This window comes from Carcharhinus amblyrhynchos, chromosome 2, assembly GCF_965287045.1.
Source record: "Carcharhinus amblyrhynchos chromosome 2, sCarAmb.v2.hapA, whole genome shotgun sequence".
Taxonomy (NCBI): Eukaryota; Metazoa; Chordata; class Chondrichthyes; order Carcharhiniformes; family Carcharhinidae; genus Carcharhinus; species Carcharhinus amblyrhynchos.
This window is the reverse complement of record NC_137325.1, coordinates 121,830,056-121,846,590: the sequence shown is the minus strand read 5'-3', so window position 1 is coordinate 121,846,590 and position 16,535 is coordinate 121,830,056. Positions and strand designations below refer to the sequence as shown.

The following is a 16,535-nucleotide window of genomic DNA, read 5'->3' as shown; positions in this document are numbered from 1 at the left end:
AGACCTGGTTTCAATTCCAGCTTCGGGTGACTGAGTGGAGTTTGCACATTCTCCCTATGTCTGCATGGGTTTCCTTGACCAGCCCACAGATGTGCAGGTTAGGTGGATTGGCCAAGCTAAATTCCCCCCGAGTGTCAGGGGGGCTGGCAGGATAAACATGAGGGGTTATGGGGACAGAGCCAGAGTGGGATTGTTGTTAGTGCAGGCTTGATGAGCTTAATGACTTCCTTAAGCACTATAGGTATTCTATGCTGTGCTGTGCCATGCCATGCTGTAGGCTGCTATGCTGTACTGTTCCATGGAATGGCACAGCACAACGTAGCATAGAATAGAATACCTGCGCTGTTCTGTGCTGCACCATTCTGTGCTGTGCTATGCTTTTGCCCCTCTGACCTGCTACCTGTTTATGTGACTGGTGCCAAATTTTGTTTTATAAAGTTCCTATGAAATGCTCTGGGATGTTTTGTTATGTTGGAGGTGCTATATCAACGTACGTTGCTATTGTGAAATACGTTTGAGTTTTGTTCCTGTGTTTTTAGCAGAGTTTATATTTGGAGGGATGGACTCTGTGGCATCAAAGAGTGACATAAGGAAACTTGGGTATAGGCGGCTGTTTGCCTAGTGTCTGGGTGGAGCCACATATAAAGCAGCAGTTGGTAAATTATCACTGGAGAATGCTGGCAGGCAGAATCTTCACGCTGTCCATTGATAGGAAATAAATAGCAACATCTGCTTGTGGAGCCAGGTTGCTGAAGTGTTCCAGCCCCTGGAGGTCTTGGCAAAGTCTACCTTTTTAGGTGGATTTTGGCACTTCAGTTGACAGCAGCTCTGCTTCGTTTATTTTCCAGCACACTGCTAGTTTGTAGCTGCAGTGAGTATCAATGCTGCAAGGTAAAAAGGGCATGGATTTTTCATAACGGAGCCAAGTGTGAGGATCACTCTAAACTTCCATTTCATCCAGTGCATCTGTGATTTGGAATTTACGACAGATGTGTGACAAGTTGGGGAGCAGCACCCCCTCCCTGGCTGAGATCAAATAAAGCTGGTGCAGAGGGTAATCCAGTTGGCAGTTACAACTCAACAGCACTGAGAGAGCAATTGTACAACTGCCACAATTTGACAGACCCTATCCCAAAGACAGACCACTAAAATTTAATTTTGTTTATATATCAGTTATGCTCTTCCAGCAGCTTAGGCACTGACGATGACTTCTAAAATGCAATTACAGGTAAAAAGATGCAAAGCATACAAGCGGCAGCACAATAGGAAACCGTTTCACCCACAAGTGTTTGACCAGTGTTAAATCCAGAGCAAAGCAATCTTTTGTAACCAAGTTTCCCTGCTCCTTCTGTCCCACAGATCAACTAGAAGTTGCTGCTTGTTGGCAGGTCTTTTGGATTTAGATAAAATTCTAACCTTAATTATGTCAATTCAGAACCGAGTTTGTATAATTCTGCCTGTGCTCTCTTCTTAATCAAGTGTGGTTCAAGTCCAATTTTTTATCTTTTATGTGTGTGTTTTTATGCTCTTGAGTTTGAGATGCAGTCAGTGAATATGCAAAAGATCTATTTTCTTATGCACACATCACCATGTAGTACTGCTTCAATTCAGAGTGAAATGTTTTGTTCGAGCATCGTGAATAACACCTCAGCAAAGCATCCACTAAAACATCAGTTTGAAATTCGCATTTAATGATACTTAAAAACATGGAAACTAGAAGCAGGATTAGGATGTATGGTTCTTCGACCCTGCTTTGCCGTTCATTTTGATTATGATGTGCACTCCACTCACCTGATGTAGGAGCAGTGCTCCAAAAACCCACGATTCCAAATAAACCTGTTGGACTTAAACCTGGTATTGTGAAGCTTCTTACTGTGTCCGTTTTGATCATGGCTGATCATAAAATTCAATGCCCTGATCTCCCAAGGTACAGTTAGCAATGTAATTTTGGTCTGCATGTTGTATTCTGCAGATTTGAGCTTGTTATCTATCATAAGTATGTTCCCATCCCTCGTAGCCCTACAGTTTTAAAATAAAAATTCCAAGTACACTCCAGCACTATTTCTCAAAGGCAATTGGAGATGGGCAGCAAAAGTTGACCAAGCCAGAGACGCTCACATCCTGTTACAGCAGAAACTTGGTTTTAATTCCTTAAGTTAGGATGCTGCTTGTACTCTTCAAATTGCTAACATTTTTGACCCAAACAATGTCTTTTTGCCACATTCTTAAAAACATGTTCTCCCCATGTCCGTGTGTGTTTCCTCCCACAGTCCAAAAGATATGCTGGTTAGGTGCATTGGCCATGCTAAATTCTCCCTCAGTGTACCCGAACAGGCGCTGGAGTGTGGCGACTCAGGGCTTTTCACAATAAATTCACTGCAATGTTAATGTAAGCTTACTTGTAACACTAATAAATAAACTAAATTTTATTATTTTACAGGTAAATTGCTGGTTGAATTCATGAAATATCTGCATATATTAAATGCTCTGTGAAATTATGGGGGTGATTCTCCCAGAAAAATTCTAAGCGCTGCATTGGTGGGAAAAATGGTGTAATTCGAGATTGTTTTTTCAGTGGGAGTTCAGACTTGAATCTCCCACTCTGTGCAATGTAGAGGTCCCAATCGTGAATATCATTAAAAGCTCAAGGGGGTGGGGTCTATTCACACCAGAGTCTGAGGGTTCTGGAACTTTGCACATGCGCAGTGCCCTGAACTGTCAGCCTGTGGTTTGCTGGCCAGCCTGGGACCCTGGCGGTGCTGCTCCTCCAGAACCCTTCGTGGCCTGATTGCAGCCCACGCAAGCATTCCCAGGCCAGCCCTGACAGCCCTCCATCCTCTTCCCGGAGTGTCCTGATCTCCAGCAGACCCCCATGCAGAGTGGCAGAGTGACCCCCCCCCCCCCCACCACCTCCATTGATTGCCCCTAAGTCCTGCCCACAATAGGCGCCGCCCCATAGCACTGTCTGATGCTCAGTGGGCAGTACCAAGGTGTCCCCTGAGCATGGGCAGTTTGCTCCTTGGACAGTGCCTGGGGCACAGGCTGGCACGGCCAGGGTGCCCATGCCCAGCGGGAACCTCCCACTGCCCATCCCCTGGGGGGGCTCCCAAATTGCACCCTCCTTCACTCCTTCGGAGTCTCCTACTAGTTCCCTGAAAGTGGGAGGGCTACTCTAAGCTGCGCCAGACTGAATTTGTACTGGTGGGGTGGGAAATGCTATCGGGCACAAAGAATTCAGTCCCAGGCCCGATAATCACATTTGAGTTACATGGAAAATAGATTTAAAGTACTTGCCTGGTCTTCCCGCCAATTTCCAGCATGGTCCCGACTATGCCTGCTCTCTGCCAGTGGGAGACGCGCATGCACTGGGAACGCATGCGCGAATCGACACATGTGTCCGTCTCCCAACCCCACCCACCAAAAATTAGTGGCTCAGAATAGGAGTATCGCTCCTTATAATCTTTCCTCATGGTTCATAATGGGAAGAAGGGCAGTGTTAAGAATTGATGTTGTGAGGAGAGTGGCAAGCTCTGAAAAAAATTAAGCTTGCATTTAAGCAGTGATTTTTCTCCATCACTGAGCATCTTAAAAGTCTTTTACACCCAATGAAGTACTTTCTGAAATGGAATCACTGTTGTTATGTGGGAAATGTGAAGGCGAATTTGGGCACAACAGACTCCCATGAAAAGCAATGTACTAATGAGCAGATAATCTTTTTTTAATGATGTTGAATGAAGGATGAAAATTGATGAAGATATTGTGTGGAATAACTCCCCAGCTGTTCTTCAAAATAGTGCTATAGAATCTTTTACATCCACAGGAGCAGGCAGGTTGGGCAGTGCAGCACTCCCTCTGTACTGCATTAAACTCAATTTTTTTTTGTTGCATTCATATCCAGGTGTGGGACTTGAACTCTGAATTGTGTGGAAGGTAGTGGAAGAGAGTATTTTTCTTAAATGATTTAGTGTTTAAAATGTTTTTGAGAGTTCAAGATTCCCGATATGGCCAGCTTTATAAGCATGAAAAATAATGACATGACTGCTTGGGCTGAAGCTTCATCTGAGTTCTCACATTAGCACTAACCTTTGTGTCAATCTATGAAATACTGTCAACGACATCGCTTGTGTCAGCACATAAATATTTAAGTATCATGACACACGCATTATCAAAGTGTGTCTGGCACGAATGATTGACTCTCATTCAGGCAGCCTTAACTTTCAGACATTGAGTGAAGACATTTGTCTAAAACACTGCTTTTTAACCATGAGTGAAGTGAAGGACTGTGATTACTTTTGTAATATTGGCTAGAAAAGCCTAGATAATGTTCACATCAGTGTTTTATTTAGGTCATTTTGTTTCAAATTTACATTTGTGCGCCTTTAAAGATGCAGCTTGACCTCCAAAAATTCCAAATAGCTTGATTTTTTTTGCTTGATAGGTGGAATAGAAATGAATGCTGGTATTCATGAAAGAAAATATCATCACCCTGAAGTAAATAGCGCTTAGGATCTTTTTTTTTCCCTTTTTCCATTCGCTGTCTTAATGTGCAACACAGAAGGCAAAATGGTAGCTGCTTGGTTCAGCGCCAGAGTACAGTTGAGGTTTTGTGCTTAAAAGTTCTCGGACGACATTTGCTTTAGAATTTATAGTCAGCTTATGCTTAGCTTTAATATCCTCTCAATTATTAAATACGCTGTCTGTTGATGTGTGCCAAGCTCATGGGCCTTCGCTTTTCATCATTGTGCTGACTGATGCCCAAGCCCTTGGGTAACACCGAATTTTAAGCTCTGCTGATCTACCCTAAAATTTGCTGAAAGATATTGCGTTGCAGCTTTTTAAAAGAACTCTGAGAAAGGCATTTATTTTTAAAAAAAATATCCAGGGTAGAGAAGTGAGTGACTCCTACAAAATATAAAATCAGAATTCAAGTATGAAATCATGAAGCTATATTTTTAAAATTGTAATTTGATTTTCTGCCCTCCTTGTCGCCCAAGCTGTATTCACCTGCCCGTCTTGAGAGTTCCCTTCAGCTGTACAAAGACTGCAAGTGTAGCCATCTTGTGTGATCACTGTCCACAGCCACTTAATGGCAGGCTGATTATTTTTACACATACGTACTGTTTGGTTACAGGTTTTCTATCCATTTCTCCCAGATGAAGTTTATGACTTGAGGATAGTACTGTTTTTGTAGCCTAGTGCTGCACCTGAGCAATGTAGGATAGGTTAAGTGTCCATTAACTATACCTTCATGTTAACATTCTTGTGTCTGTTTTTGTTATTTAAATCTGCGGCGTGTCTCAAAATTTTGGCTGTTTTTTTTTAAATCCTCCCATCAGTCCTCCTTTATAAGTTTTCAAGTTCTGAAGGAGGAACACTGATTTCAATAGGAATTGAAATACGTCTGAAGCAACGTAAATTCCCAAACTCTAAACTGACCTGAGTTGCTTTCGAGAGCGTAGATGAAAGACAATGAAGAACAGAAACGGGCGCAGTTTATTCAGCCACTTGGTGAAAGAATGGGTTGCTTTCCTCGCAGGGTACTTGATGTTGGAGAACTATAACATTTGAGCTCTTATAAGGAATAATAGATACAGACTTGTTCCTGCACCTCAGACTAGCCAGTTATTCAATGGTTAAGTTAATCACACGGTGCAGAAACCACAAGGCGCGTGGTTCTCATTTTCCTCCACTTGCCCCATCTCCTTGAATGTTATGATGTTTCAAGGGCTAATCCACATATTTTTTAATGATTGTAAAGTTTCTGGTCTCCATTACCTTCTCAGTCACTGCATTCCAGATTCCCACCATCCTCTGAGTGAAAAAGTTTTTTTCTCAAATTCACTCTGAATCTCCTGCCCCTTGGCCTAATGGTAGAATTGTTCTATCTTGACTTGTTGATCCTGAGTTGTTCAGAGTGATTTGCCCTTGCTAAGGAGGGAATTTATTCAGTTGATGCAATTTATTTCATTGTTTAAACATCCACCCAGAAGTTCGTGTTGCTATTATTAAAGTTGTACTGAAAGAACAGCTGTGGACAAGAAAAATGAAAGGCAGGATTATGAGTTAACAATGATCTTTTATATTGAACTTAGTGGTTAGATACCAGCAGAAAGTCACCCCATGAGGTTTCCAGTCAGAATCCTACTATTTTAGCATAGTGGTTGCACTGAAATCCCCTTTCTTTCTGTTGCGATATTAACAATAAAATGTTAAGTTTCGTATTTCTAGTAGTGTATTACTACAGCTGACAAGATGTTATTTGAGATTTACATAAATTATAAGGACAAGTAATTATTGCAATGAGTTTTGAAATGGAAAGAAAAGAAATACAGTACAATTCTTATATCAGGATAGAAGTGGAGATGCTGTAAATTGTGTGTAATGTAGCGTTATACAGAAAGCAAAGTGGTGATCTCTCTCGTGCAGTGAACTCTGAAATGTGTTACCTGAATATGGTGTACAGTGTAGTTGTGATTAGAATTTTTTTTTGTGACTGGAATTATTTTGCCCTCTTGTAGGAGGATGATGGAACAGAAGAGGAGAGCAACAGGATTGAGCCAGTTGGACGTGCTGATTCTTGCCTTGAGCATGGACAGAATTTTTCGCTTGGGTACGCTTGCATCAGTAACATATTAATTATCACACGCTGTTTTTAGATATAGGCAGACGGCAAAGAATCAGCTTGTAACGGCTATTGTACTAAGAGGCGAGGTTCATTATTGGGCAATGGAACCCGCTGAAGAGAAACCGCCAATGTGGCAGGAAAATCATTCCCTTTTCTGCAAAATTATACTTATTAAATACTGTTGGAAACAGTGGGGAAATAATTGGTGTCTGATGTAAGAGTTCCTATTGGAATGACTGGTAATTGGTGGGTGCTGTAGTTCCAAAGCTTATAATGAATTGAGTACTGCTCAAATAAAACTTCAAGCTAAAGGTTTTTTAAAAAAATGCAAAAACCCCCAGAAATCTCATAGCGGGGTCAGTCAGCGCCATAAATTTTTCATGTGGAAACCCTTCGTCAGAACAATGATTCTCCACTCATTTTCCGCCACTGATGGCTCCACTGCATTGGGTTGAAGTTTGTTAATAACCTCACCTTAACAAGACAGTGACTTACTGATCAGACCACCAATGAACCAACATTCTTCAATACTATTGAAGAAATATGATGAAAATATAATATTTATTAACCCTGCCTGAATTAATATTGGAAATATTTACAATATGATTCAATATGCAACTTGTTGATACATCTTTTTTGTGTTTATCTGTTAACTGCATCACTGCTTATTGACAAATTATCAAGTGATGCATTTTTTCTAATCAGCTTTAATGTGATAAGGAAATGTAATCATAAGGGATTGTCTGAGTAGTTTGCATTAGGTTAGTGCTGTCAGACAATGTGCACTTCAGATTGCTTTTTTAAATTTGTTGACTGACTTTGTTTCATGCTCCCAGACTAATATTCAGGTATGCTACGCACAAGCTGCAATACTTACTGTTCCAGATATTATAAAATCTTGTTTTTACTTTGCGGAGTTTCCTTCACATTTTGATGTTACTCTATTCACCATTGTCTCACAGTGGCGTGCTAAAGCTGGTTGAAGTCTCCAATGATGGGGGACCTTTGGGAATCCATGTCGTGCCTTTCAGTTCCACGGTTGGGAGGTAAAGTAATGCGTTCTGGATGTTTAGTTTTATTTCTTTAAACTTTATTTCATATTATCTAAGTCCATAATTTGTAGCAAATGGTGGATTTTGAAATGAAATGAAACATTTGGAAAGTTGTGTGCTCAGATTCCAGAAATTGCAATTCTTTAGTGCAGTGCTTTACTGAAATTTTGAAACTATCCTTTTGGGGATTCAATGAGACTCTAGTAAAGGACTCCAAACATTGATCAGGAATGTAGCATGACATAAGTGGGAATAATGTCGTTCCTGCTGATGGGTAGATGGTACTCATAGAATCCCTAGATTGCAGAAGGAAGCCATTCAGCCCATCGAACCGGCACCAACAACAATCTCATCTAGGCCCTATCCCCATGTATTCATCCTGTTATTCCTCCTGACACTAAGGGGAAAGTTAGCGTGGCCGAACCTGCAGATCTTTGGAGTTTGGGTGGAAGCTAGAGCACCCGGCAGAAATCCAAGCAGACACAAGGAGAACATAAGAAATAGGAGCAGGAGTAGGCCATCCAGCCCTTTGAGCCTGCCCCGCCATTCAATAAGATCATGGCTGATCTGTCGCTGCTCAGTTCCACTTTCCCGCCCTCTCCCCATAACCCTTAATCCCCTCTCTTATCAAAAACCCATCAACCCGCATCTTAAAAATATTTAGCGAGGCAGCCTCCACCACTTCAACGGGCAGAGAATTCCAGAGATTCACCACCCTTTGAGTGAAGAAGTTCCTCCTCAACTCCGTTCTAAACCGCCCCCCTTTTATCTTGAGGCTGTGCCCCCTGGTCCTACTGTCTTTTTTGAGCGGGAAGAGTCTCCCCACCTCTATCCTATCCATCCCATTCATCATCTTATACGTCTCAATGAGATCTCCCCTCATTCTTCTAAACTCTAACGAGTACAAGCCCAGTTTATTCAGCCTCTCATAAGAACATAAGAACATAAGAAATAGGAGCAGGAGTAGGCCATCTGGCCCTTCGAGCCTGCCCCGCCATTCAATAAGATCATGGCTGATCTGTCGTGGCTCAGTTCCACTTTCCCGCCCTCTCCCCATAACCCTTAATCCCCTCTCTTATCAAAAACCCATCAACCCGCTTCTTAAAAATATTTAGCGAGGCAGCCTCCACCACTTCAACGGGCAGAGAATTCCAGAGATTCACCACCCTTTGAGTGAAGAAGTTCCTCCTCAACTCCGTTCTGAACTGCCCCCCCTTTATCTTGAGGCTGTGCCCCCTAGTCCTACTGTCTTTTTTGAGCGGGAAGAGTCTTTCCACCTCTATCCTATCCATCCCATTCATCATCTTATACGTCTCAATGAGATCTCCCCTCATTCTTCTAAACTCTAACGAGTACAAGCCTAGTTTATTCAGCCTCTCCTCATAGCTCAACCCCCTCAACTCCGGTATCAGCCTAGTAAACCTCCTCTGCACTCCCTCCAAGGCCAAAATATCCTTGCGCAGGTGCGGCGCCCAAAACTGCACACAGTACTCCAGCTGCGGCCTCACCAATGCCCTATACAGCTGCAGCAAGACCTCCCTACTTTTATATTCAATCCCCCTCGCTATGAAGGCCAGCATCCCATTCGCCTTCCTGACCACCTGCTGCACCTGCAAGCTGGGTTTTTGCGACTCATGCACAAGGTCCCCGAGGTCCCTCTGCACCGTCGCCTGCTGCAGTTTTTCGCCCCGTAAGTAATAGTCCTTCCTACCATTCTTCCTACCAAAGTGGACCACCTTACACTTGCCAACATTAAATTCCATTTGCCATTTCCTGGCCCATTCACCCAGCCTATCTAGATCCTTCTGCAGACTCTCCACACCCTCCGCACAATTTGCTGTTCCCCCAATCTTGGTGTCATCAGCAAATTTCGACACCCTACACTCGGTTCCCTCCTCCAGATCATCTATATAAATGGTAAAAAGCTGAGGCCCCAGCACCGACCCCTGGGGCACTCCACTAGTCACCATCCGCCAATGAATAGCACCCGTTGACCCCCACTCTCTGCCTCCTATTTGACAACCAATCCTCTATCCACGCTAACACCCTACCCCCAACTCCATGTCCCTCGACCTTCTGCAATAACCTCTTGTGAGGTACTTTGTCAAACGCCTTCTGAAAATCTAGAAAGACCACATCCACCGGCTCTCCTCTATCCACCGCCCGAGACACATCCTCATAGAACTCCAGTAAATTTGTCAGACACGACTTCCCTTTAATGAAACCGTGCTGCGTCTGCTCTATCAAGCAATTCCCTTCAAGATGCCTCGCAATTTCCTCCTTAATGACAGATTCTAACATTTTACCTACCACAGACGTTAAACTAACCGGCCTATAATTCCCCGCCTTTTGCCTGGCACCCTTCTTAAACAACGGCGTAACATTAGCACACGGGTACTCTCTGATTCTAAATATTGTCTTTTAAACAAAATGGTGCAACACTGCAGTTTCAAATTTGGCACCTTCATGAATTCAAAATGTTATCCTTGCATATCCATGCTTTGTCTTAAACCTTTTAGGTCATGTGCAGCATTGCAGTTCCAACTGCTGCGTGATGAACTGTCTGCAACGGAATTTGAATGAGAGCACTGATGTTCCAAAATGATTTTTCACTCAATACACATGATTGCTTTTAAACAGCAGTCAGTGATGTCTGTAGTAGTATTGATGTTGGAGGATACGACTGATAATATATGTTGAGCATAAAAATATAGGATTAGAAGTATTGGCCACGCACCTTGAGTAGGTGAAAATAATTTCATAAATGATTGAAAGATGTCATGTTAAGATGGATGCAGCTGGTGAAAGCTATTAATAGGGCTTAATTATGCCTAGTGGCCTTTCCTGTTTCTTAACAGTTTTGGTGCCAGACCTTTCCCAGCTGTTGATTATCAATCACAATTTCAATATCGAAACTGTACTCCAAATAAACTCTTATCAACTCCCCGAAACACACAAAATGTTGCAGTGAGCCCTATTCCTAGGAATATCATTTTTATCATATGTTTTGTTTTAACTTCCTGGAGGTAATATTGAACAGAAAAAAAAATCTCAATTTGAAATGGATTATATTCTGAGAAAAATTGTCAGCTAATAAACCTTGAAATACTATATTCAGACAGCAAGTAAATCTCATCTGTTGTGCCAGGTAGACTTAGATGAAGTGGATTTGGTTGATGGGTTTTCCAATTTGTAAGAAATTGTCTTAGGTTGTTTCTTAGTGTGACTGAGCAAAACTGGGTTAGAGAATGTACATTTTTAGTAGTAACAAAATAGATGTTATTTGCATTCTCATAATGCAGACAGCTGCAAAATAAATCATTTCCGGTTGTGCGCAGGAGCTTGAGATGTATGTTTAGTGCCCAAAAGACCCCAGCCTTGTTTACAACTGAAGGCAAATGTGTACTTCTATATACGCGTGAGCGGAATATCATACAAATATTGAATATTGAAGAATGGTTGGGGGTGTGCTATATCATTGGTCTTGCAGCCTAGGAAGGTCACAAAACGTCATTCAGTGCATCTGTGGCACGGTGATTAGCGCTGCTCCCTCGCAGCACCCGGGGCCCAGGTTCGATTCCCAGCTTGGATCACTGTCTGTGCGGACTCTGCATGTTCCCCCTTTGTTTGTGTTGGTTTCCTCTGGGAGACCTGGTTCCCTCCCACAGTCCGAGCGATGCGCTGGTTAGGTGATTTGCCAATGCTAAATTCTTCTCAGTGCACCTGAACAGGTGGCCAAGTGTGGCAACTAGGGAATTTTCACAGTAACTTTATTGCAGTGTTAATGTAAGCCTACTTGTGACACAAATAAATAAACTTTAAACCTAAATAGCTGACAAAATACAGCTAACGACTTGCAGGGGCTGGGCAGACTGAAAGTTAAGATCACTTTAAAAGAAATTGCCTGTGTGTAATTGTGTTACCACATGAAATTAGATTAAAAAAACTTAAGAAATAGGTTACCCCCTTATGAGTTCTTTGATAATTGCAGTACAGCAAATTGTTGGGCTTTTCTTCTGAGTCCCTGTTAAAATTACAAGTTGAGAATTATTTAAAACTCTAGAAGTCCTTCCATTAAATGTCAATACTGTTAGACTGCAGAAATAGTGAATCAAAATGACTGTTATTAACAAAATAGTATAGACAGAATTAAGTATTTGAACACCCTTTTTCCTTACTTCATGTAACCTTGAGTACTCTAATAAATGGTGGCAATTTTCCAAGTGGTAAGTGGAAGAAGAAAGAGTAGAGTGAACTCTGACTCAAAAGTATTTCACACCAAAGTGCTTGAATGCATCTTGCTTCCCCAACCACATGCTTATCCCACGCTCTTGTCCTTGTTCCCACTAATCTAATTCATTTTCGACTTACCTGCCACACCTGGCACCTAATTGTAGAGATTTGCTCCAAAGTACTTCAGAAGAGGCAGAAGGCAAAAGGAGCGTGCTGAGGTGAAGAATAAGCTCACAGGATGCCCTATAACTTGGCCCAAGACATAGGAATTAAAAAGGATTTTAAAGAAGATGGAATAAAAGGGACAGTGACAAAGTGGATGCCACACTGGCTGAATAATAGGAAGTAGAGAATGATGGTCAGTGGATATTTTTTGGGTTGGAGGAAGGTTTGTAGGGGTTGGTATTGGGATCTCTGCTTTTTCTGATATATGGTTTAATGACCTAAATCTTGGTGTGCAGAAGCCAATTTCAAAGTTTGTGGATGACATAAAGTATTGTAAACTATGAAGAGGTAGAATTTCAAAAGGACACACGAGTTGGCTGAGTGGGCAGATATGTAGCAGATGGAGATCAATGTGGAGAAGTATGAGGTGATACATTTTGGTAGGAAGAACATAAAGGGTGACAATTTTAAAGGAGTGCAGGGGCAGAAGGTCCTGGACATATTGTGGATAGATGATTGAAAGTGCAGGACAGAGTGAAGAGAGCAGTTAATAAATCTTATAGCATTCTGGACTTTATTAATACGGTGTAGAGTGTAAGAACAAGGAGGTTATGCTGAACTTATACAAGACATAGTTAAATTTCTGGTGAAATATTGTTTACCATTCTGGGCACCACATTACAGGAAGCATGAGAATGCAGAAGAGAATTATAAGAATGGTTCCTGGGATGAGAAACTTCAGATATGAGAAGAGATTGGGACTGTTCTTCTTGGAGTGAAGAAGGCTAAGGGGAAATGCGATACGGATGCTCTGATATGTATTTGGGGAGTTAGTGCGTGTGACATGGCCCTTTTAAGAGGACGGTCACATGATCACTGTGATATCGTTGGAGTCTCTATAGGCCGCTGGAGTTGGAGATCTGAAGTCTGGACTGTAACAATAAAACCTTTCTGCTGTTTCTATTAAAACCTTTGTGGCCTAAATAAAATTGGTTTCTGCACCCTCAGCCTCAGACCAACATAAGAAGCTCAAGGTCATGAGGGGGCTTGACACAGTAGAGGGGAAGAAACTGTTCCCGCTCATCAAAGGACCAAGAATGAGAGGGCACAGATTTAAAGTGATTTGCAAAAGAATTAAAGAGAATAAGCTTTTGCACACAAGTGTTTTGGGTCTGGAAGTGTAGTGGAAACAGGCTCCATTGAGACATTCAAGAGGGTGTTAGATAATTACATCAATAGATACAATGTGCAGGGGAATGGGAGAAAGGCAGGGGAATGACACTAAGTCATGTTGCTTATATGGAGAGCTAGTGCAGACATGATGGGCCAAAAGGCCTGCTCCTGTGCCATAACATAAGAACATAGGAAACAGGAGCAGGAGTAGGCCAACTGGCCCCTCGAGCCTGTCCCACCATTCAATAAGATCATGGCTGATCTGAAGTGGATCAGTTCCACTTTCCTGCTTTCTCCCCATAACCCTTAATCCCCTTGCCTATCAGAAATCTATCTACCTGTGACTTAAATATATTCAACGAGGTAGCCTCCACCACTTCAATGGGCAGAGAATTCCTGAGATTCACCACCCTTTGAGTGAAGAAGTTCCTCCTCAACTCCGTTCTAAACTGACGCCCCCCTCTTATTTTGAGGCTGTGCCCTCTAGTTCTGCTATCCTTTCTAAGTGGGAAGAACCTCTCTACCTCTACCCCATCTAGCCCCTTCATTATCTTGTAAGTCTCTATAAGATCCCCCCTCAGCCTTCTAAACTCTAACGAGTAACAATTCTGCGACTCTCTGAAGCCATTGAAGGCATGGTTGTCATCTCTGAGGGCAAAGGGGCATATGAAGAAAGATGTCATTTTCAGAATAATGGAGACATTTTATAGGCGTTTACAAAGATGGAGGGAGAAAATTTGAAACTTGGGGAACTGAAAGCCACTTCAGGTCAGCGAAGCCAGGAGTGATAAGTGAGCAGGATTTGGCGCAGCAGAGTTTGAATGAGGTGCAGGTTGTTGAGAATGCATTGCCAGCTAACCAAGCCTGAGTCTGAAAGCAACAAAATAAGGGTTTCAACAATCGATCATCTGAGATCAGAGTGGAGTTGTAATGTGGTGGAAGTAGGCATTCTTTGTGATATTGGATCTGGATCACAATTTGGGACTGAATGGGATGCCATTGTTGAAACAGTTGAGTTTTGCCTGTGACCGTGGTGGGGAAATCAGTGGGTGGGAAAGTATGGAATTTGTGATGGGGTCTCACAATAATGGCTTACATCCTGTTAAACTTTAGGAAATTGCCGTTCACCTGAGCTTGTATATCAAACAAGCACCTGAGAATAATAGAAGTAAAAACAGAAAATTAAGAATATACTCCGCAGGTCTGGCAGCATCTGTGAAGAGAGAAACAGACTTGATATATCAGGTTGATGATTTAACTTCAGAGCTGGAAAGGTTAGGGATATAATTGATTTTAAGCAAGTGGAACAAGAAATGCAGCAAAAGGAACAAAAGGAAATACCTGTGATCGGATGGAAGGCAGGAGTGGTTTAATAACAGAGTACAAGGGGGAGTGGTTTCGGGACAGGTGAACCTTTGGTTATTTGTTTGCTCTATTCTCTTTGTTCAAACATTACTAACCACATTGACCTTTCTCATGGTTAATTAGTTAACCAGCAGTTAATTAGCTGTGAAATATATAAAAATACAAGTTGTATATTGATTAGATTCTTTCATGGGCTGTAATAAAGTTTATTTATTAGTGTTGCAAGTAGGCTTCCATTAACACTGGAACAAAGTTACATTCTGGCACCTGTTTGGGTACGCTGAGGGAGAACTTAGTGTGGTCAATGCACCCAACCAGCATGTAAATGCACTTTTGCACAATTTACTACTGTTTAAAGATTGCAAAATGTCTGTGTCTGACCAGTAATTAAATCTATGCACACGCCCTTAGTAGAGGTGCTAATGTGCTGCTGTTAGCTGTCATAACCAATACTTGTGACTAAGCTCTTCTTTTGAAGTGAAGAAACAACACTCGCTACTGTTCTGTGTTCTATCACCAGAATGATAGGGAGTGGGATAGCTTGATCTTGGGTTCGACATAGCTCGGCACAACATCGAGGGCCAAAGGGCCTGTACTGTTCTATGTTCTACTGTTGGAGATTCCAGAGCAAACGTCCTCTTTTCTGACATTAATTTGAATTTGCTGTCTTCTGGAGGAGATCTGTGACATCCAGGAACTGTAAAGACAGCATGGAAGGGCCATCAGCTGATTAGATTGAAAAACTCCCAAAGAGTGTGAATAGGAAGTAAAATCAGGAAATACAAGTCATTCAGACAACAAAATAAATCTCATGATGCTGAGGGAGAAACATTAAATGACAGAAAACAAACTATCTGAAAACAATCTATTAATTTGATTAAAGTTCTGCAACATTTTAATTTTCCTCTGTGACATTTGTAAGAATTATTTTTCAAGGCTAGAGAGGTTATCTCTGATAGCTGTCTGAAATTTTGCTTCTGCGCAAAGACCAGATTTTATCCAGTAGTAAACCAAGAGCTACAACTTCACAATTAATTACCGTTGCAAATCCTGGACCGATACGTTAGTGACTGGAGCAATTTTACCCACTTTTCAGCTGAATCTCCATACTTTGAATTGATGAACATAAGATGTGAACGTGAATTAAAATGGTAGTGACACAGCCAAGTTCTGTATTTTGTCCAGGTGTGATGAGCATCTGAAGTATTGTTGTTTCAATCTCAGTTCGCCACATGCCATCTTCATTCGTGAAAAGGAACTGGAAATATTTTACTTTGAAAGTAGCTAATTTATATCTTCCTTACATTTTTATGGTCGAGTAGCTTAAACCATGGAACGCTTCATAAAAAGTACTTCTGTTTCCTGGTGCCAGGTCCCCTCAGTACAGGTATTTTCTGTGAATTGTTAAAAGTAACTTGGGTGGTGCTTAGATGTTGTGATGGTAATTGTTCTTTTATATCAGTTTAACGTAATTTCACAAGACAGGCAACGATTATCTGCATTGAGGGTCCACATCTGACTGAAGCATGATCAGTAGTCTCCCTACAATTATAGTTAATAGGATGGCTGAAATAAATATTCAAGAGCAAAGTTATACTGACATTATTATTGCTCCGCGAACTCTCCTCATATTCACACGTAGTTATCTTCCTGTCATTCTCTACCAGAGATGGGTGGAGTTTATGAATATATCCTGGAGGCAGAAATCTTAGTGTAAAAGTGCCACTTTAACTCAAAAAGACCTTCACTTTATATTTTTTGTTTGTTTCTCTCTCAATTGGTGAGGTGGGGATATTTTAAATGAGCATAGCACAGATGTCTAAATTCAGCTAGTAAGAAGTAATGATGGCAAAACGTTTATTGCAAGAGAAAGGAGTTCATTTCTACGTTGTCTTATCACATCTTCAGGAAATCTCCCAAGT

General features: G+C 41.7%; 1 protein-coding gene across 8 annotated transcripts in view; it reads left to right on the top strand.

Annotated features, from left to right (window-relative positions):
- Positions 1–16,535, top strand: part of pard3aa (par-3 family cell polarity regulator alpha, a) — an 800,310-nt gene that overhangs the window by 461,148 nt on the left and 322,627 nt on the right. For all 8 annotated transcript variants that reach the window (XM_080212204.1, XM_080212186.1, XM_080212194.1 and 5 more), the window contains exons 6-7: positions 6,519–6,610; positions 7,588–7,671. In XM_080212204.1, the coding sequence (XP_080068330.1) occupies positions 6,519–6,610; positions 7,588–7,671 (176 nt within the window). The remainder of the gene's footprint in view (positions 1–6,518; positions 6,611–7,587; positions 7,672–16,535) is intronic.